This window comes from Sciurus carolinensis, chromosome X, assembly GCF_902686445.1.
Source record: "Sciurus carolinensis chromosome X, mSciCar1.2, whole genome shotgun sequence".
Taxonomy (NCBI): domain Eukaryota; kingdom Metazoa; phylum Chordata; class Mammalia; order Rodentia; family Sciuridae; genus Sciurus; species Sciurus carolinensis.
The window spans coordinates 103,400,202-103,425,588 of NC_062232.1; the positions used below are offsets into that span (position 1 = coordinate 103,400,202).

Consider the following 25,387-nt stretch of genomic DNA (forward strand, 5'->3'; position numbering starts at 1 on the left):
ATTTTAAATTAATATAGGCTTTTCCTATATTAAGTAGATTTACTTGGATTGCCCATAGTAATCACTCTATCCATTTTTTTTAACTTTACTACCTATCTTTCCCTGAATATCCCAACATGGGAAACAAAACTGTTATACAAAAGACAGAACTTGGATGGTGAGCACATATCATCAAAATAGGGGTACATGCAAAATTTCTAAGTTCAACTTAAATGATTTCATACTGCTCAACTACTACCCTCCTCCTTCCATTAATGCTTAATGAGGCAAATTAAAAGAAATTTAGAATTGTGACATATGGCACAATGTTCCTACCTGTTTGAGCCGCTATTTCCATTGCTTGAATTCCCTTTTGGTGTGGTACTAGAAGCTTTATTAACAGCTTTCACACCACACTGAGATCTCTCCCTTGATTTATCTGAAATAAAAATAAGGTTTTCTTTAACAAACCCCTAAATGTAAACAAAACAATTTCGCAGCCAAATGGTTAGAGGACAATTAGAGAGAATCAGCAGGATGATTACTTTTTAACAGTCACATATTCCTGCCTAGGGAATAAAATTGTAATACTAGGTTAGCACCATACTTGTCACATGATACAAAACATTCCAATATGATGAAATAAAATCTATTATGTATGTGTTTCTACAAATAAACATACCAGTCTCCTCAGTACTGCTTTCATCCGATTTAGATGCACTTCCTATCGATGATGAAGAAGGCCCACCACCAGGCCCATTTTGTACACTGGCCACAGCATTCCTCGGAGGGGGGTCTTTGTGATGAAACTCATTTTCAGGTATCATGTATGACTTTTTACTTTTCAACTGCCCAGAGTAGCTGAAAGTCGCACAAAGTGTTTAAATATACAAATACAAATCAAAATGCACAAACATGGAGTTTAAAAGAATAAAATTAGCAAGTTATTTGTTCCACTATTTGGTTCCAAAAAATAAAAAATATGAATTTTCAGTAAGTTCTTAAAGGTGCTTCTAGAGAGTCCTAGATACTCTCTTAAAAATAAAATTTCAAAATAAACTGATCCTTAAACTGACTTTTTTTCTTTTTGCTCTTGAAGATCTGATAACTTCAACTATGAAGATAAAATTACATTTCCTCCCATTTGAGACATAGTATATATGACTTTTTGACACTATCATCCAGTATAGACCGGAAGTTGATAATCGGAAGTGACAACTCTCACCAGCCTGTGGGAACATGATCGCATAATCTCCCATAATCTCCTGAAGTAAGGCAGAAGATAAACTTCAACACTGTAAAACATTTTAAAGTCTTCAGAATCCTTCTGTCAGCTAGTCTCATAAATTACATTAAAGTATAATTTTGTTACCCCATAGCCAATGCATATAGATCTGGCCTCTTCTCTTTTTCTTCTTGGCAGATTTTATGCACTCTTCTTTCCAAAGCCTGACCCAGATTCAAAACTTTTGGATACCAAGGAAGTATTTTTGTTAGCACAATCAAGATATTCCTGATGTGAGTATATTCGCCAGTTTCAAGGCAATGTACTGATGCCTACAACAAACATTTTAAGATCCATTATTATTATTAAAGTACAAATATGAAGAGAAAAAAATTACCTTTAAAAACAATTTTTTTTTACCTTGGTTAGTTTGTAATGCCATTTATGCACAACATGCCGAAAATTTTCATAATCTAATTGATCAGCTTTATTTCCACCATCAAATCCAGTTGCCCGTAATATGGTAAGGAATCCTGGATAGTTTCCACATTCCTAAGGAAAACAGTTTGTCACTTTTAAAATTATATCTAACAAAACATCAGAAAGTGAATCTCAAGTGGACTAGATGAATGATTCCATATAAAAACAGCCTGTGTATTTGGATAGTTTTCATAGGAAGGTTTGTATTATTGTATGATCCCAATTTGAAATGCCAGTTTAAAATAAAATAAAAAGGTATATCATTCTTAATACATTAATTGCATTAATTGTGCTTTAAACACTGTTTTACAACTGGATCTTAAACTCAGCTTCCCTTTTAAAATTGAATAATCTAAAGATTACTGCAAGTGGTCATTCTATACATGAGTAAAACATAAGGATATTTATTAATCATACCTTTTCATATGTGGCTCTATCACTATGCCATCTGGTCACAGTCTCTAACATGCAGCAAAGAAATCTCCCATATCGACTAGCTTCATTTTCAGTACAGCTTGCAACTGTGTAAATGATGTCAGAGAAAACCTACAGGGAAAAATAGTTTAAAAAAAAAAAGTCAAGGTCAAAACCAGTTTAAGTATTAGAACATTGTGTTATAGCAAGACATAACAGGTAAGTTCAGTCAAAATGTATTTCTCCCTTCTATATTCACACTTGCAGAGACTTTTGGAGATTCTGGCTTTTGAGAGGAAATAGCAAGTTCATAAAGCAACAAGAAGAAGAAAAGAACTTTTATAAAGAAAGTTGATTTACAATGACAGAAGAAAAAACTATCATCATCATGACATAATAACTTCTTAAAGACATAGTTATAAATATGAGTAGGACTGGGGGACAGTGAGCAGAGGCAAAACTGATAGAAACTAAAACAGGCAGCTAACATGCTATAATGTATATGACATTTCTAAGTCACAAAATGCAGTAATTCAATATAAGAAAAAAATCAGATGCAAAATCTGTGAATATGACCACACTGCAAAGTTCCCGTGATTTTATGCAGGCAGAAAGATGTCAAGTTTTTTATTGTGTTTTTGGTTGTTTATTTTTTCCCTTTGTTTTTTTTTTTTTTGTTGTTTTTTGAGAAGTGAAGAATGGAGAAGAGTTCTATCTATGATGACACAAAATATATTCAAATGCTGACTTAATAGCTTAACCTTGAATGCTTATTACGTACAAGTACTACTCAAAGTGCTTTTTACGTGTAGTGACTCATTTAATTCTCACAACAATCTCATGAAGCAAGTATCATTATCTCATCTTACAGATAAGAGGCACAGAGAAGTTAAATAACTTGTCAAAGATCATGCTGCTAGAAAGTAGTAGAGCTAGGGTTCAAGTTCAGGCACTTGGCTCTTGAGTTCATGCTTTTAACCAAACACACAATACCTCTATAGATTATTATGTTTTAGCTATCTTTGTGTGAGACTTTTTAAAGGTTGCAATAAAAAGAACTTACTCGATCATAGCAAAGAAGTGTGGAAAAATTTGGAGTTTTCTGTTGATGTACCAATTCAACAAAACGAGCACAGTAAACAGCATCAATTGCTGAAAAAATACATCGAGGAAATATACACAGCTGTAGAAATTTTGTGATGGTCTCATTTTTGGTAGATTCTAAAAATAAGGGAAGAATATATTAAGTGGTAAACTTCTTCCTCAAGTGCCTCAAGGCCACTAAATATGACAACATATTAACTTTAGTGTAGAGAATGCTATAAAACCACAAACTATTTATAGTTTGTAACCAAAAGGTCATGCTTGGGATAAGACTATCATTTTTACTCTGTGGACATATTCTATCTATAATTTCCCCAGAAATATGATTTTTATACAGAAAAGTTGAATGATAAGCTGCCAATATTATAGTTATGAGTTAATTAATTTCACTTCAAACTAAATCAGTTCCTTCAGTGGAAATGTGAAGTTGATTCTGCATTAATGAATAACCAAAGAATGGGAGAGTGCACACTGAGCTGAAATACAAACAATACACTTCAACACCTCCAAAGTTAAAAAGATTTGTTTTTATAATTTAGCAGTAGCAGGACTATGTAATAATTCCAACAACTTACTTGCTAAAAGCCAGTTGTCCTTTTCCAATTTCAATCTCTGTAGAACTCTTTGTACATGTTCCATCTGTTTCTTTTCTTCTTCAAGAAGTTTATCCTGAAGAGCAGTACAACGCTCCTTCTCTTTTTTCTTTTTATTTGGAGGCTACAAAGTAGAAGTTAGAAACTTTTCTAATTATATGCACATTATTTCTCTTTGTTAATGAAAAAATTTGAGATATAAATGTTGGTGCTTTGTAATAACTTCAACACAGATGTATGGTAGGTCTACCTGGATGTTCTACTTTTCACCTCCATTTCAACACATCCCGAAGAGTGTCACAGAGTCTTTATATACCGTCACACCAGGCTACCTTCCTAACACTGATAATATCCATCTGGGGCATATATGGAGTCATCTTTGACTCATCTTCTTTATTACTATATCCCAATTATTTGCAAGTCTTATATATTGCCACTATCTTGACCATAGTCAGTGGTCTCAGTATCTCATAATGAAATACCCAGAAAAGTCACCTAGCAGTTCTCTAGTCTAATGCTTGTCCCTTTTCTTATCAAAAGTATACTTAAGACTGCTGTCATAATCTTTTTAAAGTACCATTTTTAACTATTACTACTTCCCTGCTTAACTAAATCAGCTCTCAATTTTGTCATTTATTTTTCTATCTTTCAATGCCTTATATAATCTGGCATCATCCTAAGTATATAAATTTATCACGAAGTCCATTCAGCACAGTAGTAAATGATCCCCTTAAACCCTATTCTATCTCTTGCCTTTATGGGAACTCTAGAGTAGTGTCCCTTATACCTCCATATTTCCAAACCTAATCTATCTCCAAGGACGGCCCAACTCTAGACTCAGCTCTTCGTGAAAGTCTTCTCCTAAAGAGCTCCCCTTTTGGAAAGTCCTACTGCTCTTGCAATTGGAGTCACACAGGTCACTTTCAGTTACTAGCACAGTCTTCAGAAGAAAAGCAAACTCAAGTGCTTTTTGATTGATCATACTTTCCACCCATTCACCAAGCCCCTGCCCCACCAATTAAGAGGTTACCATTAAACCCACTCAAGAAAATATTATACAGCAACGAGAAATTCAAGAATCTTGAGCTAAAACAAAATAGAGTAACACTGAATTAATTACCATAAAGCTATTACACTTGAGTTGCTAGAACAAAAACCTACCATTTCCTGATTGTCATCAATTGCTTTCATCTGGACTTTAAGTTTATTGACTTCTCGTTCATAGCTGGTATGTGGAACAGCAAGGTCATACATTGTCAATGACCAGAATGTGGCATAGAATTGAGGGCTGATGTCATCCCAGACTTTGGAAACATGTAAGGAGACCACTGCTTCATGGACAGGAGCCATCACCATCTCACATGACGTAATGTACTTATGAACTTTATGCTGCTGTTTACTTCCCTTTTCTGATTTTTTAAGTTCATCATACTTTGACTGGAGATAAAAAGTAAAAAAACACATACATACATATACAACATAATTTATAGCTTTGACTTTCCCTTTTAAAGTATCAAGATGATCATCTGAAAACTGTTATGGGAATTCTAGATTCTTACCAATAACACTTTAAGACAAATCATCTCTGGAAGCTGTTCCAAACTTTAGTCTCATGTTCTGAGTTTTTCAGGAGATTTAATCAAATCTTATCTGTTGAGTAAGTGAACAGGTATATGTTCCCCCATCCATTCTCCCCACCCTACTCCCTCTTATAGCTCTATCATGGACTGAACATGTAGGGCTTCCAGTCCTGCTTTTGAGATGTTTGACAGAACCAAGTGGAGGGTTTTAACATTAGTGAAGAAGTACAATGGAACTAGTAACAGCCAACCAAGGATGGAATGTAGCTATCACTATACATAGTTCCCACAAGCTGTCACAATTTGTCAATTAAAAAGCCAGATCAACTCTAGAAGAGGTTAAAAAATTACTGTAAGACTGCTAAAGTAGGGTGACCTTTTGTCCTGTTTGCCAGGGATATAGGCGAAATTCCCCAGATGCAAGATGTTAATGCTAAAACTGGGAAAGTTCAAGGCAAACCGGAACCAGCTGGTTATTTTACTGCTAAGCCAAGTAAAATTTTCTATAATTAGTTGTAGTATATTGAAGTTTAAAGCATGTGATAACTAATGCTATTGCTTCTTTGGCCTGACTGATTTATGCACATTTGGAGGAAAGTCAGAGGAAGGGCCATCCTCTTAGCTATATGAGAAAAAAAATCTGTCAGTATAGTAGTGTAATAGGATGGACTGCATATTAGTCCACAGAGTAAACATAAAAAAGAAACGTAATACAGAGTAGAATCGTTATTGTCTAATGTCCATCAGTCTCTTTAGGATGAAAGAGCTCTCACCAGGAAAATTACATTTGGATTAGGCATTGTCCTTAAGGTGTTAAGATTTAAATCATTCAGTTTGTGCTAAAAGTGTAATCCAAAAAAGATGATCAGAGGTCAAAGGTTCTACACCAGTTCTGTATTAACAGGCAAGAGGCTCAACTCCTTACACCAGGTGCCATACTTCCTGAGTGTCGTGGATGCTGCTTTACCCCCAGGTTCAATGGACTAAAAATAGCGTAACAAGTCCTCTTTGCTACAGAATATATTTCAAGCAGAACCTGAGAGTCTCAATACTATTCTAGAAGTGGGAAGACTTATCTCCTGTTATCTCCATGTTAGAGAACATGCTGATAGTGAGAATACACAAGTGACAAAGCTACAAAGAACACTAGTTATGAGAATAAGTCTCAATTGCATCAGAGACCTGAGAGAACAGCAACTGGAATAACACAGGGTTCTTAAATTTAGAAAGTGGATCTTACTGAAGGTAACTAATATGAATCTAGGTGAGCAGAATGACATCTGCTAAGTTTCTAACAAAACATAGGATAAAACAGTGCTGAAAGTAACCAAAAAACACAGCTATCTAACCTGAATATGCACTGGGGCAAAACCTCTCTTTCAGACCTGTCTCTCAAGATGGGTTTCAACAATTAAAAGTAAAAAGTATGTTATAGGTATGAAAGGGCTATTTGATAACTCCCGTCCCCCAAGTCTGTGACTTCTATGGTTAGGTCTCCTCCTAATCCCTATCTAGTTAGAAAAACAGGTTTGATCAGAAAAAGACAATGGTACCTCTTATTTACCTAGGAGGACTATTTCCTGGTCTAAAGTTAGTTTAACTAGCATTTCAAGCCCATATCTTCAGTCAGAAGAAGAATCATAAACTGTTTTCTACATCACAAGTCACCTGGGAAACTAGATATACAGAATAGAACTGATAACAAGTTATTGTTTTACATCTGACTACTGTTCAAAAAGCTCTTGCTGGCCTAAGAATCTGAGCAGTATTTGGTTGAATTATTCCCAAGAGAACCCTGTGGTTGCCAATTTATGGAAGGAACCCAAAAGTTCTCTAATATTCACGCACTTTCCCTCTTTTATCAAAGGCTCTTCGAGAGAGAATTTCACCTAAAAAACAAAAGTAAGGATCCCCAGGGCAGTTAGGATGCCCACCCAGTTCAACCTACATTGCTGAGGAACTCTCTTTCCAGAGAGGAGCATGAAAAAAAGATTTCTCCTTGCCTGGACTATATAACCAACCATATATACCATTGTTTTTCTCCTCAACCCTAAGAAGGAAATGCCACTTCTTTGATTTTTTTATATCTTAAAACAGAGAAACAAGATTTTACATGTGCCATGAAATAGGCAGTTATTATTATGAATGACCTGCTCCATTTTCTGACCAGGAAAAGTTCAACCAACCTCAGACAACCAGGTGTTTTTGCATACCTCTACTACACAGCTCTGTGTCCCTACTGGGATCAAAGAGGGAATCTTAGTCTAAGAGAAAGGACCAATATCATCCCCAAAATCTGAATTGAAAGTTCTGGATAGTATATATTTTAAAACAACAAATAAACAAAAGAGCCAGAATTCATGTCTACAGAAAAAATGAAGGCTATGCTGGGGGTTCCATCAATTGACAAGACCCTAAGGGGGAAATGAAAAGTAGGTTCCCATCAGAGGTCATGCTTTGCAAGGAATGGTGCAGGTGAAAGGTGAGGAAGGGCTATCTCCTCTGTTCCATATCATCACTGGAATTCCAATATAGTCACTTCTGGGATGCCTTGCTTGGGAAATTTTTGGCTTATTTGGGGGCAGGTTTTTTAATGGTTTCATTTAAATGGAGAGAAAACAAGAACCATAAATACACCTTTCTTAGCAGTTAGACAACAGAGAAGGGCAAGAATTTTTAGGGGTTGGTTTGTTAATTCTTTTTTCCTTTCTAAGCATTATAGGTAATAGTCATCTTACAGGAATATTCTGAAGAAACAGGTTTCTCTGTAGTCAATGAGAATGTTACTCAGAAAGGTACCCACATTCAGAAGCATCCATAAAACACACACACACAAAAAACTAACCAACCACCACCAAACACACACACACACACAAATTCCCAAGAATCCTTCAAGTTACTGAATTAGAATTTGGGGCCAGAAGATTCTGTGTTTTTAAGATGCTTCCCTAGTGATTCTCATCTAGGTTTGGTTTGAAAACTAGTTTGCAAGTGTCCATAAGACATCAACCTGGACACCTGGTGGAGCAGTAACGACAAAATGACAGAACCATTAGACTATTTTGGGGGGGAGGGGGTGCTGGGGATTGAACCCAGGGGTGCTTTTCTACTGAGCTACATTCCTTTTTATTTATTTATTTATTTTTGTATTTTTGAGACAAGGTCTCACAAAATTACCGAGGCTGGCCTTGAACTTGCAATCCTTCTACTGCCTCATCCTCCTGAGTCACTGGTATTACAGGCATGCACCACAACATCCAACAACACCTACTGTTAAAGGATATATTTTTGCTTACATAAATACAGGAAGGAGAACAGGAGAGGTGGTGGGGGAATGGAGGAGATTGTGAACTGAAATCAAATTCCATGCATGTATGATTTCGTCAGGCTGAATCTAACTATATAACTACAATGCCCTAATAAAAATAAACTATTAAAAAAGGATACATTTTTATTGAACATCATCTGGAGATGAATACTAACAAAAGATAGTAACACTCTAAGAAACCTAATCTAGATCTGTGTCAAACTGAAATGCATTTAAAACTCAAACACTCAAAGAATTTGGAATCATTCTTGAACGGTAATAAAGATACCTGTACTTACCGATATATGGTGTGCATACATAGGCCTAGACAGAAAAAATGCTGCATCATGGGGTGTATGGAATTCATTACAGAGCACATCAATTGAAGGCACTCGCTTTATATAATCTTCTGTGCTTAGATTTGATGCTAAAAACCCACCAAATTGTACCAGGGTATCATGACACTAAATTTTTTAAATAAGGAAAAAAAAAAAAAACAGAATATATTACCATTCTACAAAACCAACATAAACATGTTCCAAAATGAATAAGATATGTCATTTTAATAATATTTTGATCAACAATTAAGAATTCAAATTTAATTGTGGCAACTTGGTTGGAAATGAAGGACATTGTGTTAAGCCAAGCACAGAAAGACAATTACCACATGTTCCCACTCATATGTGTTAAGTTAAAAAAGTTGATTTCATAAAAGTAGCAAGCTAAAGAGTGATCACTAAAGACAAAGAAGGATTAGAGGAGGAGTCATATATTGAGGATGGATCACAGGTACCAAACTATAGTTACACAGAAGGAACAGTTCTAGTGTTGAATAATACACAATAGGCTAACTATAGCTTACAACAATATATTTTACAAAGAACTAGAAAAGGGGAGTTTCAAGGTTTCCAACACAAAGCAATGATAAATGTTTAAGAAGATGGAAATGCTAATTGCTAATTTAATCACTACCCACTGTATACAGGCAGCTAATTATCACACTAATACATGATTCTTACATGTCAATTAAAAGTTTTTAAAACTAAAATCTGATGCTTTCACATATTTTTGTTGGCCAAACAACTATTTTACTATTGTCAAAAATCCAACTTTTACATCTAAAGACTATCTACAAACACAATCACAAAATTGTTATTACAAAGAAAATGCCAAGACCCTAATAGGTTGATTAATCTAAGGCTTTAATAGCCAATTAAGTCTCATAAGTTCCAAGTTATTATTTGGTACTTTTAATAGAATATATTTACCTAAAATTACATAAAATATTATGCATAGTGGAATCAAATCCAATTCCTTTGCTCTTGAAAGATGAAAACTATAGTTTACATAAATATTAAGCACTAAAACCTACAATCAGCACACTAAATGTTTTTAACTATCACCAATCATATTACAAAGAAAAAGGAGATGGCATCTATTACAGTGGAATTGAAATTCCAGATTTCCAGAGACGAGTAAAGAAAGGAAAGCAAACAACTTGAAACTGCAGGAATTTAATAATGGAATGTCTAACTGAAAACCTTATACATACTATAAGGTCTCCTTGAGCCAAAATTTGTACAGAAATAGAGGTCCTAATTTCAGAATGCCTGATAGAACATCAGTGCTCTTTCACACTCATATTATGTACAAAACTGAAATTTTCCAAATTATGTCACATTCTCTAGTTCCCTACATCAGGCCAGGCACAGTGGTGCATGCCTGTAATTCCAGCAGCTCAGGAGGCTGAGGCAGAAGTATCACAAGTTCAAAGCCAGCCTCAGCGGAAGTGAGGTACTAACCAACTTGGTGAGACCCTGCCTCTAAATAAAATACAAAATAGGGCTGGGGTGTGGCTCAGTGGTCAAGTGCCCCTTAGTCAATCCTTGGTACCCCACCCCAAAATCTACATCAACACAAAAGTCACTTTAATTTACCTGGTCATAGAGCTTTCCCACAAGTTTCAAATGTTTCTCTCCACCTTCTTGAAAGATTACCCCATTCCTCTGCTGAGCCATAAGCAAACATAGAGGAAGAGCAAGATCATGGTCCAATAATGCATCCTTTAATCTCTGAGAGGATTTTTTAGTGTTCCTGATCTGGCCAAAATAACCACCCTGCATAAAAGAAAACAAATTTATTGGCATATAGTGCATAGCCCATTCCATCTGACTCAATAAAGACAGAATAAAGTTGAGCTATAATTTTGAAAACAAAGTATTCCTACATTTTACATTCCTTCCCCTTCTTCATAAATTTATTTTAATAACATTATTAATCATATACTGGCCTAAAGATAACTGTCAATTATATTTAAACTTCTGCATGTTTTCCATTTTCCACTTTGCCATCCCTTATCAATTTTTATCCAGTGTGAAAGAGATTCAATACAGCTACTATGTTAAGCTTGATACCACTGAGGATATCAATGACCACAGAAAATCTGGAATTTCTTTTTAGTACACCTGTATTACTGTCTTTTATACTTTGTTTTCTAAAAGGTTACTATAATTAATATATCTCATTTTTTTAAAAGGGAGGTAGTGCGGTTGCTGAAAGAGGGCATATGGCTTTGATGCTGGCTTGATATACTTACATATTGTTTGGATTTTTTACTATGACCATGTGTACAGTATCTGTCACAGATATGTTGTTCCAAGACTCATTGCAGATGCTTGAAACAACAGATAGTACCAAACCATACACATACAGCAGTTTTCCTACACAGGCATACTTATGATAAAGTTTAATATATAAATGAGACATAAGACATTAAAATTAATTAAAAAGTATAAGATTACAATGAAAGTTATGTGGCATTTTTGTGGATGTTCTCTCCCTGCCTCAAGATATTTGAATGTACTATACTTTCCCTTCTTATGATGATGTGAAATGATAAAATGTCTTTGTGATGACATGAAGGACATAGGCATTATGATGTAGCATTAGCCTACTTCATTGAACTGGTACTTGAATTCAAGCACTATGATAATCAACCAGATAATGTTGAGACATCTATTCATATCATCAATCTGATAACTGAGATGGATACTAAGTCACTAATGGGCTGTTAGCACATACAACATAGATATGCTGAACAAAGGGATGATTCACATCCCAGGGTGAGAATAAGTGAGAGGCATGACTTCATCCTTCATCACGCTACTCAGAATGGAGTTCAAATTAAAACTTATTATTATTTATACCTGGATTTTTTTTCATTTAATATTTTTGAACCATGATTGACCATGGATTAATTGAAACCTTGAAATGCAAAACCACTGATGAGGTGTGATCAGTGTACATTCTGAATTCTAAAAGTCTTCTAAAAGTCAGGAAACAAAAACAGCAACTCTTACCTCGGCTTTTAGCTGCTCCCCACCAGTCATGGCCTCTAGTTGTTCCATTGTCATTTCCTCTGTAATTTCTATTCCTGCCATTTTTTGTACCACTTCTTTTAATATAAGCAGGTCAAAACTACAGAGTAAAAACAAATATTCTACAGTTAAAACATCTAATATGAAAGTGACAATACATTGTAATTAATATACTGAGAATGCCCAATTATTTGTACATACACCTGGAGGAAGGACTTAACATGGTTTTTAAGGAACTATACTAAAAATTATTTTGTGCATTTTTTTAAACTTGGAATTAACTTCAAACTTATACATAGGATACAAATAATTAAAATAGTACAAAGCACACTCATTCACCCTTTATCCCAATTTCACCTATTACCACTTTTACTCCTGTTTGCTTTTATCTTTTCCTTTTTCTCTCCTTCCCTCTCTTCACACACACATGCAGGCACACACAGGATTTTTGAACAATTTAAGCATGGATTATTTAAATCTTGGCCTTTTATTCCCTAAAATTCCTAAGAACACATTTTCTAAAAACAGAGCAATTATCTCATATAACGACAGCATAGTTATAAAGTTCTGTAAATCTAACAATCTACTATTCATATTTCATCTTCATAAGTGGACTCAATTTCAAAAGAAGACAGCCTTCATACAAATTAGTATACAAGTACCAATGAAATAATTTTTCTTTAAACTATGTTTTAACTAGATGATCACAAAAATATATTTGCAGTATAGAAAACTGAGTATAGATTAAAAGATAATGTGTGTTCTTCTAGCCTATAGAGAGTAAAGTGTATAGGAATGGCTGACAGATAATCTGCTCACAAAATCCTGAATCTATACCTTTTAACATGTTTTCACAAAGCCAAAGTAATTATCAGTCAAGAATCACTTTAATGCTTGTTTAAAACACCAGATAGCTATTAGTCTTTGTTTGCTTTCTATCAAAAAGCTTTTGGAAAAAAATTTCCATTTCCTTGATGCTAGCCAATTTACTACTGATGAGGCTTAATATACATACTAATTCACTCTAAGCACTAATATTGGACCAGAATTCAATAAACTTCAGTACTTATAAAGAAGAGGACACTGTCCAAAAGTTATAAGCTTTATGTATATCTTAAGTTCAAATTTAAAAATTAATTATGCTTTAAAAATACTATATAATCCTTTAAAATAAATAATCGTGTTCCTACCAGATGCTCAATGTGATAAATTATTGTCCAGTAGCACAATCAATAGCACAATATGCTTTGTCAGGAGAGGATATACAACATGCCATGTTAACCATGTACTCAAAAGCCTAACAGGCAGTCAAAATAAGTAAATGTGTCTTTTTAGTGAGTTACATTTATAGTCAAATATTATAATGATTTCTGAAAAAGGATGTCTCTTTGTGTACTAAATTATAATTTTCTTCATTAAAAATTCCATATAAATAAATGAGCAACTGTTCTACTTGAGCCTATAATCAACAAGTAGTCTATCAGGATAATAACAATCTCAACATTCCAAAACCACCAGAAGCACTCTAATTACTGAATTTCATTTACATATGTTACGATTACCTTTTGCCTGCCTTGAGTTGATTGGCCACATACTGAAGGAGACCAGCAAGATCAATTGGATATTTACGAAAAACTGCACCACAGAAACTAGCCAGACCTATATGAAATTTTGAAAAAAGAATAACAATTCATAAAACAAAAATCACAGTCATTTCTTCAACTCAATTTTTAAAACAAAATGAAGGAGGAATGATTATATTGCTGATGCCACTGAATGAAGTTTTATAATAGTAATAGCTAACATTTCTGAGCATCTGGATATGCCCAACTTACATAGACTATCTCATTTAATGCTTACAACAATTATCTTGGGTTGGTATAAACCTACTGATGAGGAAAACATATGTCCTGTAATTTGCTCCTGGTAACACAGTACAAAGTAGTGATTCAAACCTATGCAGCCTAATTAATGAGGACACAACAAATCTCGCAGATCACAGAGTAAACTTAAATGATAAAATAACCCTCTCGAAAGTCTGAGTCAAGAAAAAAAATTTTTTTCTAGAAATATGCTACTACTTGTGAAGCACCAAGGAAAGAGGTTAAGTATTATAGACCAAGGAACAGACAAAAAACCAGTTTTAACCAATAGTGCAAGACATCCATGGAAAGTGCAAGAAGTTCAGTATTAACGGAGCCTAGAATATTGGGGAGGGTGAAAACATGAGGTTAAAACAGTAACCTGATTCCATAAGAACTTAACTTGTATGACATATTAAGTATTTTACACATTATAGGACAATGGACAGTCAGTGCACAATTCAGATTCAAACACATCAGATTGAAAGAAAGAGAACTGGGAGGAAAAAGTATGACTAGTACCCGCTAAGATCAACTCCTTTAAAATAACAGTAATTTAAAAGAAGGGGATTTTTATCTCCCAGGTAATGCTTCCCCAAACTCTGTCAGTCAATAATGGTCTCAAGTTTGGAAAATTAATAAGTACTATGTAGTAAAGGAATTGGACAATCTATATATGATCTGAGCACCTCATTATTCTCAAGAACCCTTGACAATTATGTTCTTGTATAGAAGTTCACTGGATTTCACAAAGGGGAATGAAGGGAAGGGAGGGGAGATGGGAATAGGAAAGACAGTAGAATGAATTGGACATAACTTTCCTGTGTTCATATATAAATACATAACCAGTTTAACTACACATCATGTTCAACCACAAGAATGGGACCAAAATTTTAACTGGTTGTGTCCCTTGTATGTATAAAATGTCAAAATACACCCTACTGTCATGTATATCTAAAAACAATAAATAAATTCTTTAAAAGTTTTTAAGCATAGCCAACAGAATACAAAACACAGCAGTTACCACCAACATTAATTTCATCTTTGAAAAAATAAAACTACTTACTCTGAAGCCAGCTTGAGATGGTTGTGTCATCATGTTTCATTCTCTCCTTTTCTGGATTAGCCAAAGCTTCAATGATACAATCTTTCATACATTAAGAAAAAAAAGTCACTACATCACTACATCTCTAACGAAGACCCTTACAACAAACAAACAAAAAAAATGCATCTTGAGAAAAATATAGAGCTGTTTGTTTCACATAATTACAAATTATTGACAAATACTCACTGTAATACTAACTTCTTTAGTCTCTTTTCCACCTTTCAACAAACAAGATACACTCCACATATATCAAAATGTTTGGTAAACCTAATGCCTCTCCCTTCATGCAACACAAAGGCACTCACACAAGTGCACACATACTCACTCTCCTTCTCTTACAATTTTGATGGGCCAAACATCAGGTAAGCCACCTGAATTAACCTCATTTGGTTACTAAAGGAACTTAGAATGAAAATAAATCATTCACCATTAATGTGGAATCTATGTATTCCTTCACTTGAAAGGATACAGGCCAAGACATCATAATTCAATGACGTGAGGTATTTCAATGAATCAACTACAGGTGTTATTAAATTATCATATTTCTGTATTTGTGACAAGATCTGGAAGATAACAACAAAGAACAGATGGCATTAACTAAACAGAAGAAAACTTATACTATGCAACTAAGTTATGGCTACAATTTTCAAAAGAAATAGTGCTTAAAATTAAAGTGTTTTCCTATCCTTTTACATTTATATAAAACTTACTATTCTATCATTGCCTTAGAGACTATTTTCTTAGGCTACACTTTACAATTAATAATTCCAGGGAGTCGAAACATGGATTTTGAAAAGACAGAGGCTGGTGTCATGTTAAATGTGTATTTTAATCTAAGAAATGAAAGTCACAGTGTTACATCTAAATCACAGTGAAATACTATTCAAATGCTTCCAAAAGTTAAAATCAACAAACAATGCTTCTAGGAATGAAAATATGGTAAACAAGATAACATAAGGCTATTTATATTAGTAGCATTGTTGTGTATTACTATAAAAATAAATCAATGTATTACATTGTGTAAGTTGTTTTTAGTATAACCTAATGTTTCATTTGCTTAATTTTTTTCACTAAACTACCATTTTTAAAACTATATCATTCTATTTCCATTTCTGATTTAAAGACAACCAAAAGAAAAATTCCTTAATATAATATTCATCTTAAAACATACATAATCAAACAAAATGGTTGGATTGCTGTGGCTCAACTTTCCAATTTGTCTTCCTGAAGGCTTCACATTTTCCTTGGTTAAACGCCTACAAGAGGAGAGAAAGGTGGCAGGGATCATCTTAAGTAACATTACCCATCATGTTGACAGCTTTGTTATGTCATGGGGTTGGGTGGGACAAATGAGAATTCTTTCCCAAATATCTAAAACAGACCCATGTAAACAACTACATTTATCATATACTCTCCTGCAGGAGTTAGGCTATTGGTTAAGGAGCCTCCCAGAGGATATAAAATGTTTAACATTTATAAAACACACATTTCCATTTTATACTAATAGTCTAATAAGCAGTAAAATTCTTAATGAACTATACAAGCATATAAAATTCTTTTATAGAATGTCATCATCATTTTCAGATTTAGAAGGGGATATCAAATTTTGTATAATTCAATCAAATGTCTCATGCCATCTGGCTTAGTGACCCTATTGAAGTAACAGTCAATATACTCCTTGACATGAAAGTTCTCTGCTTTTCTATTCAAGATAAACAATTTTTTAAAAAATAAATTCTATTTCCTTCCTCTTTATTTCTTCTTCTGCTTGGTATTCTTCTACCAATATTCTGCAAACTTGTATCAATGAAGTTTTTACAGTTCAAAACAATTATTACACCAAACCTTAAATAATTCTGATAAGAATATTACACAACAAATTCAGAAACCTGAGATTTTTCACAAAACGATTACACGTGAAAGGAAAGAAGTTTTTTCCTTAAAAGAAAATATACCGTGATTTCAATTTTAAATCAGGAACTCTGACCACTCTCAAAATAACAACATAATTTTCTCAAGAATCTTATGACAAAACAAACCCAATAATTAAAATTATTTCATCATTATCCATTTTCCTATCCCATTCTCCACTGCCCAGTTTCTTTCTCCTGCTTCCAGAAAAGAGATGAATAGTTTTAAACTTTGGCTATGTTCTGTTCCAGCTTCAAACTTACTACCACCTGTCCCTACCTATTTTCAGATGGTCCCCCTATTTGCCAAGGCTAACCCTTCCCTGCTTTTTATTCCATTCTCTTCTGCCTCCACTACCCTGGGGGGAAAAGCAAACAAACAAACAAAAATTAAAATGAACATTTATTGGATTATGTCTTACGCTCAAGCTACCATGGTATCTGGCATATAAAATATAATCAATAAGAATTTGTAGAATGAATTATTGAACACCCTACAGCAAGTTCATGTTTTAAGCAATGTTCAAACCTTGTGAAATTCTACAAGTAATAAATTAATATTGTCCACTCTCAATATAAAAAGTTCAAATGATGTCAAACTCATAGTGTTCAAGCCTGGTTTACAGCTGCAGTTTACAAATGCAACAGCAATTCAAGTGTATTAAAAACTTCACACATTTTTCTGTGATAAATTATATTTTTATTCATCAATTCATTCATTCATATTAATGCCTAGTCTGAGAGACAAAATGCTAAGTATTAGGAATACAAGGATGAATAACAGTGCCTGCTCTCAAGCTTGGTGTAGATAGGGAAACAGATTTAAATCCACTTTTTTAAAATTTCTAGTCTTAAAATTTCAGAACAGTACTTATATTCTATCAATAATACAAAAAGGGAGGATACGGGATGGGGTTGCAGCTCACTGGTGTAGTACTTGTGTAGCATGTGTGAGATACTGGGTTCAATCCTCAGCACAAAATAAAAACAAATAAATAAAATAAAGGCATTGTATCTATCTACAACTAAAAATATTTTTAAGTGAGGATAATATACTGGTATTGGCTTGTGCATGCATAAAAATATCTGGTAAGATAAATAAGAAACTAAACACTGGTTATTCCCCCTACCCCTTGTGGGAAAACTGAATGAAAGGAGAATAGGGTAAGAGACATTTTATGGTATACCTTTTATTCCCCCCTACCTGTGCATATTTATGGGGCACAATGTGATGTTTTGATCTATTTATGTATTGTAGAAAGATTCCATCAAGCTAATGAACATTGTCAACCCACCAACTTATCTTTCCATGAGCGCAGGTATGTGATGCGAATACTAAAAATCTATAATAAACATCATCATCACCTGTGGTCACCATGCGGAAAAAGAGATCACTAAAACTTATTCCTCCAATCTAACTGAAATTTTACACCCTTTGATTAACATCTCCCCTTTTTCCAGGCCTTCCCTCACCCCCACAGCTTCTGGTAGCCTTTTAACTATACAGTCTCTAAAAAGAAGGAAATTCTATTTGGGGCAACATGGAAAAAACTGGAGAATATTATACTAAGTGAAATAAGCCAGGCACAGAAAGACAAACACTGTATGATCTCACTTATATGTAGACTCTATATGCCTCTTTATATTTGCTGAGATTTAAGCCGTGTGAACACACTAAATTTAAAGAGAGAATTTAAAAAAAAATCACAGCAACGTACTTAAGTGGTATGCTAGCATACCATTTGCCTAAGCAATAGTGGTGGCACAAATAAAAGAATCAAAGAATTTGGTAGTGTGTGCTAGGGAAAGCTTCGGGGAGGTAACACTGGAGCTCCTCTCTAAGAATGAATCACAGGATGGAGAAGGGAAAGGGAGATGAGGGTAAAACCTGTACAAATACAGGAAACAAAAAATATACTCAGAGGAAGTAAAGCTAAGGAGACTATGATACATTTAGGAAACTAAATAGGCTCAGTACAGCTAGAGATAGAATCTCTTACCTCACTATGCCATAAAGCTTGACATACAACCTGCAGGCAATGGTCAGTAGCCAAAGGATTTTGAAGAGAATAATATAAGGCACTGTAATACTCCAGATCAAAGAACTAAGGTTATAGTGGTAGAGAAAATAGATGAAATGGATTCAAGGAATTTAATAAGGCACTTAGTTCAGTGCCTAGCACACACAGTAATAAATATTACCTGTTGTTAATTGAGAAACTGTACCTGGAGAACTTTAAAAACCAGAACTCTTTCGGGAAGACCAGGCCTAGTAACTCCTGCAAGAACTTGCCCAGGTAAAATAATCCATTGTGTTGTGTATCCTCCCATAGCATTTTGTACATACTGTACAACAGTACCTATTAAACCAGATTGTGACCCTGCACAGCTCCCAGCAGACTATGACCAAAGATTCTATCACTGAGCAAAGACAATATCACTGTATACTATTAAACCTAGTTAAACTACAGAATACAGAATACAGAATTAGAATGGTCATACCACTGGATGAATTTATAAAAGGAACAACAATTGATAATAAACAGTCTTGCTGAAAACACGTACAAATATAGCAAGTGCATTTAGTATCTAAAGTGATACTAATCAGATGTATATAAGCTTTATAATTAAACTTCAAGTAGTCTACCAGGAAGTGGAATTAACATCACACTTACATTTTTAATGATATTAAAAATAAAAGCACACAAATTAAAAAAAGAAATTTCTCAAAAGTTGGCTATCTATAAAGATAATTCTGCTAATTGAATTAGATCTTTGTAATATATAAAACATCTTGATTAGAATAACCTTCAGTGGAGGAAATTCCTAAAACTTTGACTATCCTGCACAAACCATCAACTGTATTATGCAAATTAAAGGCCACAGCAGGCTTTATTTGAAAGAACTCATCCTATAATATGATGCATTTAAGAGGATTTTTATTAGCTTTTATATAGACAACTATACGAGCATTAACTTGGTAATGAAAATGAGCTAAAAAAAATCACAAAAATTGATATTCCATCTACAGTATATAATCAACTACTCCTTTAGCAAATATTTATAAGCTTTCTCAAAATTGAGGTGCTGATATAAGCTACCTGAAACAAGGTAAATTAAAACCAGATATAATTTAGATTAATATGAAGAAAAATAAATTAAAACTTACTTCATGATATATTTGGCTCTGTCTATTGTTTGAGCTTTAACTTTTACTAAAAGTGGGTGACTGTTATAAGTTTCATTCTTCCACTGGCCATACAGATGGTATCTTAAAAAATGATGAGATGAAGAATTAGGAAAAGTTCAAACACTTGGAGGTTAACACACTAGAATTACTAGTAGTTAAAAATATATATAAAAATATGTATTTACCTATGCTGATAGGGAAATGTTTTAAACATCCCCCATAGTTCCTCAGACATACAAGCATTGCAGTCCATCAAAGAAAGAGATGGAAGTAGTACCTGGTCAGTAATGCTAAGCAAACAGCTAAGGATAACTTCCTAAGAAGAAAGGAGGAAAAACTGTATCATTAAGAGGTCCATGCCAATCCAGTTTCAAAATAAATTTTTGTTAGCTTTGAAGACATTACCATTTCTTGATTTCAAAACACAATATCTAATTCCCCACCCTATCACTGTCTTTACTTGTGATTCTCCATCCAAGACAGCAAATGGGGTGAAAGAAGGAAAGGGAGAGCAAGGGAATGAGGGACTTTAACTATCTTCCTTTCTCAACATGTTAAAAGGGTAACTTTGTATAGCTGCCAAAAGCTGTACTCAGTATGTAAAGCATAAAATAATTATTTGCACAGGTGATTAAAGCTTGTTCACAGTAAAATTTGCAATATGCTATACCTAAACAAACATTAGGTGCATTATTGGATTGTTCCAGTCTCTTACCGTTTTCTCTTTATCTTCTTGTTTGCTTCCATCAGACTGAAACTAAAATTAAAAAAAAAAAATTTAATAAAATGCAAAGGTTAAAATTATGCAGTCACAATGTAGTTTCTAATTTGAAAAAAATTAACTTACACATAACAGCAAATTGTTTTCACTTTTACACACTTGTAGATTCTAAATATAGCCTATTAAAATTAACATTATTAAATCTTATTCATATTTCTAAACTCCAAATCACTCCTGGCACATGAATCTTAAGTATCAAGTTTTATAAGCCAATTCTTTTCTCAACCTCCTTATCTTAAAGCAAAGCATCCTAAAACTGATCAAAGTATATAGTTAAAAAGTAAATTTTATAAAACTGTAGCCAGCACAATTGTTTAGTTATAATATATTTGCATTTTCTACCCATATTTCCTCTACAGAATTAGTAAAATCAAATACTAAAGCAACAAAAGCAAGAAGAAAATTAAACACAAAGAAATTTAAAGCTATGTTTTAATTCATGACTACCAAAGTACTCAATGAAAAATCAGTCCAATATTAAAAACATTGCTGACAAAGACAAAACCATTGCCTAACTTGAAATCACTGAATAAAACACAACTTGGGTTCCTATTATATTATAATTTGCAGATAGGTCCCTAAAGTGATAATGACTGAAAATGTTGACTATTCATTAAAAATTAAACAGTGAATGATACTTATATGTGTTTATACAGGTAAAGGGTTGGGGGAATGTGTGCAGAGGCCAAAAGGACAACTGAAGAACCTAAGGACAATCTAGGTTTCTGGAAAAGATTTAGTTTAACATCAAGCATGAGAAAGAAAAAAGCTAGTATGTACCTAACAAGGTTTTTATTTTCTTGGTAGATTAGGGTATTTTATTTTAAAAACTTTTTTAGATGTTGATAGACATTTATTTTATTCATTTATTTATAAGTGGTGCTAAGAATCAAACCCAGTGGCTCACACATGCTAGGCAAGAACCCTACCACTGAGCTGCAACCCCAGCCCTAGATGAAGGTATTTTATGTATACATATGTTTTTGTACTTGAGTAGTTCAGTAGGTACTAACCACAGTGAAGTCTAAATCCTTTGCTACATTTTCATTTAATACTAATTCAGAACCTACCATGTTACCTTTATGTGAAAATGCATACAAATACTTCATTTTAAATTGGTGGATTAAAGAGGTTACCCCTCACAGAAATCACAGAAACAATTACGTTAACATATATCCTGTTCCCAAGTAAGGAACTGGGTTACAGAGAAGTGGTCTGGTAAAAACAAATAATTTAGGTAGATGTTTTTGTTTTGTTTCAGGTGTGGGGCTTGTAATTGTGGTGGCATACGACATATACACTGGGAGACACAAATGAGGGTATACCATAATTGGAAAAATAAAGCTTATAGTTTATTATGTTAAAGGCAGTTAAGCTATCCCTTTCCTAGAATATTTACTATGATTCAAACAAACCTAAAAAACCTACACACAATTTTTACCATAGAAATAAAATTTTTTCTTCATTACTAAACTGACTTGATTCTCTTAATAGGTAATTTATATGAGTTTATAACATCTATGTGTCAATTCTCTAGATTTCATAAACAGGAAAATTTGAAAAAGAAAAAGGGAAATAAGTCATCTAGAAGAGCAGTGAGAAATCTTCCTAAGAAAGGCCAATAATATCAAAGATAAACAAAAATAAATCAAGATGTGAGACCAAAAAAAGCAATTTTCTTTTGTTTGGTAAGAAGATAAATACATTCCACTCCTTTGATGCTTTCTTTTTCTTTGAGCTTACTTTGCTTTTTAATTTAGAGTAATGTAAGACTCTCCTTTCACATAATACAATACTACAATTTTTAATGAATGCCAGGGTAAATAATGGGGGGGAAACAAGAGAGAGGTGGTAGTGAGAGATATTTATGTTTATTCATTTACTAAGTGCCAGACAAAAGATTTTAAAGATGAAAAGGACAGAGCTCCTATCTATGAAAAGCTAATACCTCTTTAAGAACAAAACTATAATTAGAGATTTAATTTTTATGTCTGAACACTCACAATTATGTCTAGAGAGGCCATCAGCTCAATGGCCCAAAACAAGTTCCAATATCATCCTATAGAGACAAAACAGCTGATGGTACCACACTGCAGTGCTGAGCGCGCACGCGCACACACACATACACACACACACACACACACACACACACACACAAAATCACATATATCATTCATCAAGAGGGAGGCTTTGGGAGAGTTAAGGAATAAAAGGAAAAGTTATAATTATATAAATTACGTTTTATTACTAATGACCTATTTTTAGTACTTAAAACATGACCATCTCAAATGTTACTTAAGATTATACTTTATCTCAGAAGAGAAAAAAAATACTTAGGATCTGTGACTAGACTCGACCTGAGCTAAACTATGGCACCATTTTCACCTTTCTTCTCATTCTTATTAAGTACTATTTATTGAGTATCCACTAGGTGTCATGTACTATGCTAAAAACTCCTTATTTATAAGGTCTTAAAACTACACTGCAAGGAAAATCCTTACTAGGAAGGATCTAAATAAGACCTATAAAATAATTCAGAAAATGGCATATAACCCATAAAAAAATGTCACAGGAAAATGAGCTTAAGAAGACTGTATAAGGGATTAATCAATCACTTCTCAGTGTTTTGGTTCAAAATTTTGCTTTTAACTCTGAAAACTTTATGAATGCTTAGAAATATACAATAATGTTGATATTACATCATCTAAAGATGCTAAATGAAAAAGTACTATCTTCTAGCACATTTCATTTTTGGTCAAATCTATATTATGATTCTAAACAATAACATGGTTACCTACACACAGGATGACCATATGTGTGGCTTTTTATATATATATATTTTAGATATTGATAGACAAAGCTTTATTTTACTCATTTATTTATATGTGGTGCTGAGAATCAAACCCAGTGCCTCACACATACTAGGCAAGCACTCTACCACTGAGCCACAACCCCGGCCCTGGCTTTTACATTTTATTCCAGTATAATGGCACAACATTTCAATAGTAGTAGTCCTGGTTTAGAAAATAAATTACATGGTTTCCCTAAAACAGTGGTAGAATTCAAATTAGAGTAAACAATTTGTGAAAGTGGTTTAAATATTAAAATATACCCAAACTCCTGCCATACAGCTATATTCAATTTCACAAAATTGACTACCCAAAAGTAGAGCATTTTCAGTGTTCTTTATGAATATGTGCTATATTTAAATGATTATCTTTATTCAAACATTGCTCTGTAAATCTAACTTTTGGGCAAATTAAGGTTTCTATATTGAATTTATTTAATATAACATGCCATTGTATTTTAGTTTGAATTCCACAAAAAGCAGACCTTATTCCAGTGCAGGCACTATTTATTTGGGAAATAATCCTAGAGAATCACCAGTAGGAAACTATCCCTGTGGGTAAATGCAGTTCCATCCTATTTGGAGACTCTGAGAGTCTGTAGAAATTCATCACAGGATTACTCCAATGGAGAGCAACGTAGTTACTAGACCAACTCTTATCTTTCATAGGTTGAAAGTTGGGGAAAGAAGTGAGACGTTAGCTTTCTGACAATTCAATCCTGGCCTGCAAGGATAGTGAGGCTCCCAGAGCCAGAAGACAAAGAAACATAGGTACCAGCAACTGAATATTGGAATGGCAGGCAATAGAATAATAAGGAAGAGACATATGGACGAAAGAAATATAGGTGAAATTAGACAGCTTTCTGCAATGCCCTATATATAAAAATGGCCAAACCTCCTCCAGGTGAGCATTATCACAAATGTTTTCATATGTTACCACTCCTTTTCACACTGTGTTCCAAAAATAAATCTCAAAATTAATTTCATGAAAAAATTCAAAATATTTGGGGAAAGGGGCAGGGATTGAATAAATTGTTTACAACATGCATTTGGTCCACATTAAAATGTCTATTTTTCTTTCTTGTATAAAATGTACTTTTGCTGGGCATGGTGGTACACACCTATAATTCTAGCTACTCAGGAGACTGAAACAAGAGGACCCAAAGTTTGAAGCCAGCCTGAGAAACCCAGCAAGATCCTATCTCAAAATGAAATTTAAAGGGGTGAGGGGATTTTGTTGGGTATGTAACACAGTTGTAGACAACTTGCCCAGCATGCATGAGGCCCTGGGTTCAATCCCCAGTACAAGGAAAGAAGGAAGAAGGAAGAACAGGAGGCAGGAGGGAGGAAAGGAGGAGACTGAGATGCACAAATCAAGTTCATAGGCATGGGGGTCACTAAAAGACTGAGACCTAATCACACACCCACAATACTAAAAGTCTACTTACAACAGTTCTTTCTATGTAGTACATCAAATCATGCTACTATGAAAAATTACAAATCATACTAAAAGACAAAAATCAAAAACACAGTTGGAAAGACAAATGTGAAAGACAATTTGAAGCATTAGTACCAGACTCAGATATGGCAGGGATGTTAAAAACAGGTGAATGATATGCTAAGGGATAAGGT

At 33.8% G+C, this 25,387-nt stretch overlaps 1 protein-coding gene across 1 annotated transcript in view; it reads right to left on the reverse strand.

Annotated features, from left to right (window-relative positions):
- Positions 1 to 25,387, reverse strand: part of Thoc2 (THO complex subunit 2) — a 110,072-nt gene that overhangs the window by 18,412 nt on the left and 66,273 nt on the right. Inside the window, 18 exon segments of the mRNA XM_047535539.1 lie at positions 316 to 418; positions 662 to 840; positions 1,352 to 1,536; positions 1,625 to 1,756; positions 2,102 to 2,230; positions 3,162 to 3,319; positions 3,778 to 3,919; positions 4,957 to 5,232; positions 8,982 to 9,146; positions 10,620 to 10,799; positions 12,042 to 12,159; positions 13,622 to 13,718; positions 14,988 to 15,068; positions 15,496 to 15,589; positions 16,198 to 16,282; positions 20,106 to 20,207; positions 20,312 to 20,442; positions 20,842 to 20,883. Of these exon segments, the coding sequence (XP_047391495.1) occupies positions 316 to 418; positions 662 to 840; positions 1,352 to 1,536; positions 1,625 to 1,756; positions 2,102 to 2,230; positions 3,162 to 3,319; positions 3,778 to 3,919; positions 4,957 to 5,232; positions 8,982 to 9,146; positions 10,620 to 10,799; positions 12,042 to 12,159; positions 13,622 to 13,718; positions 14,988 to 15,068; positions 15,496 to 15,589; positions 16,198 to 16,282; positions 20,106 to 20,207; positions 20,312 to 20,442; positions 20,842 to 20,883 (2,399 nt within the window).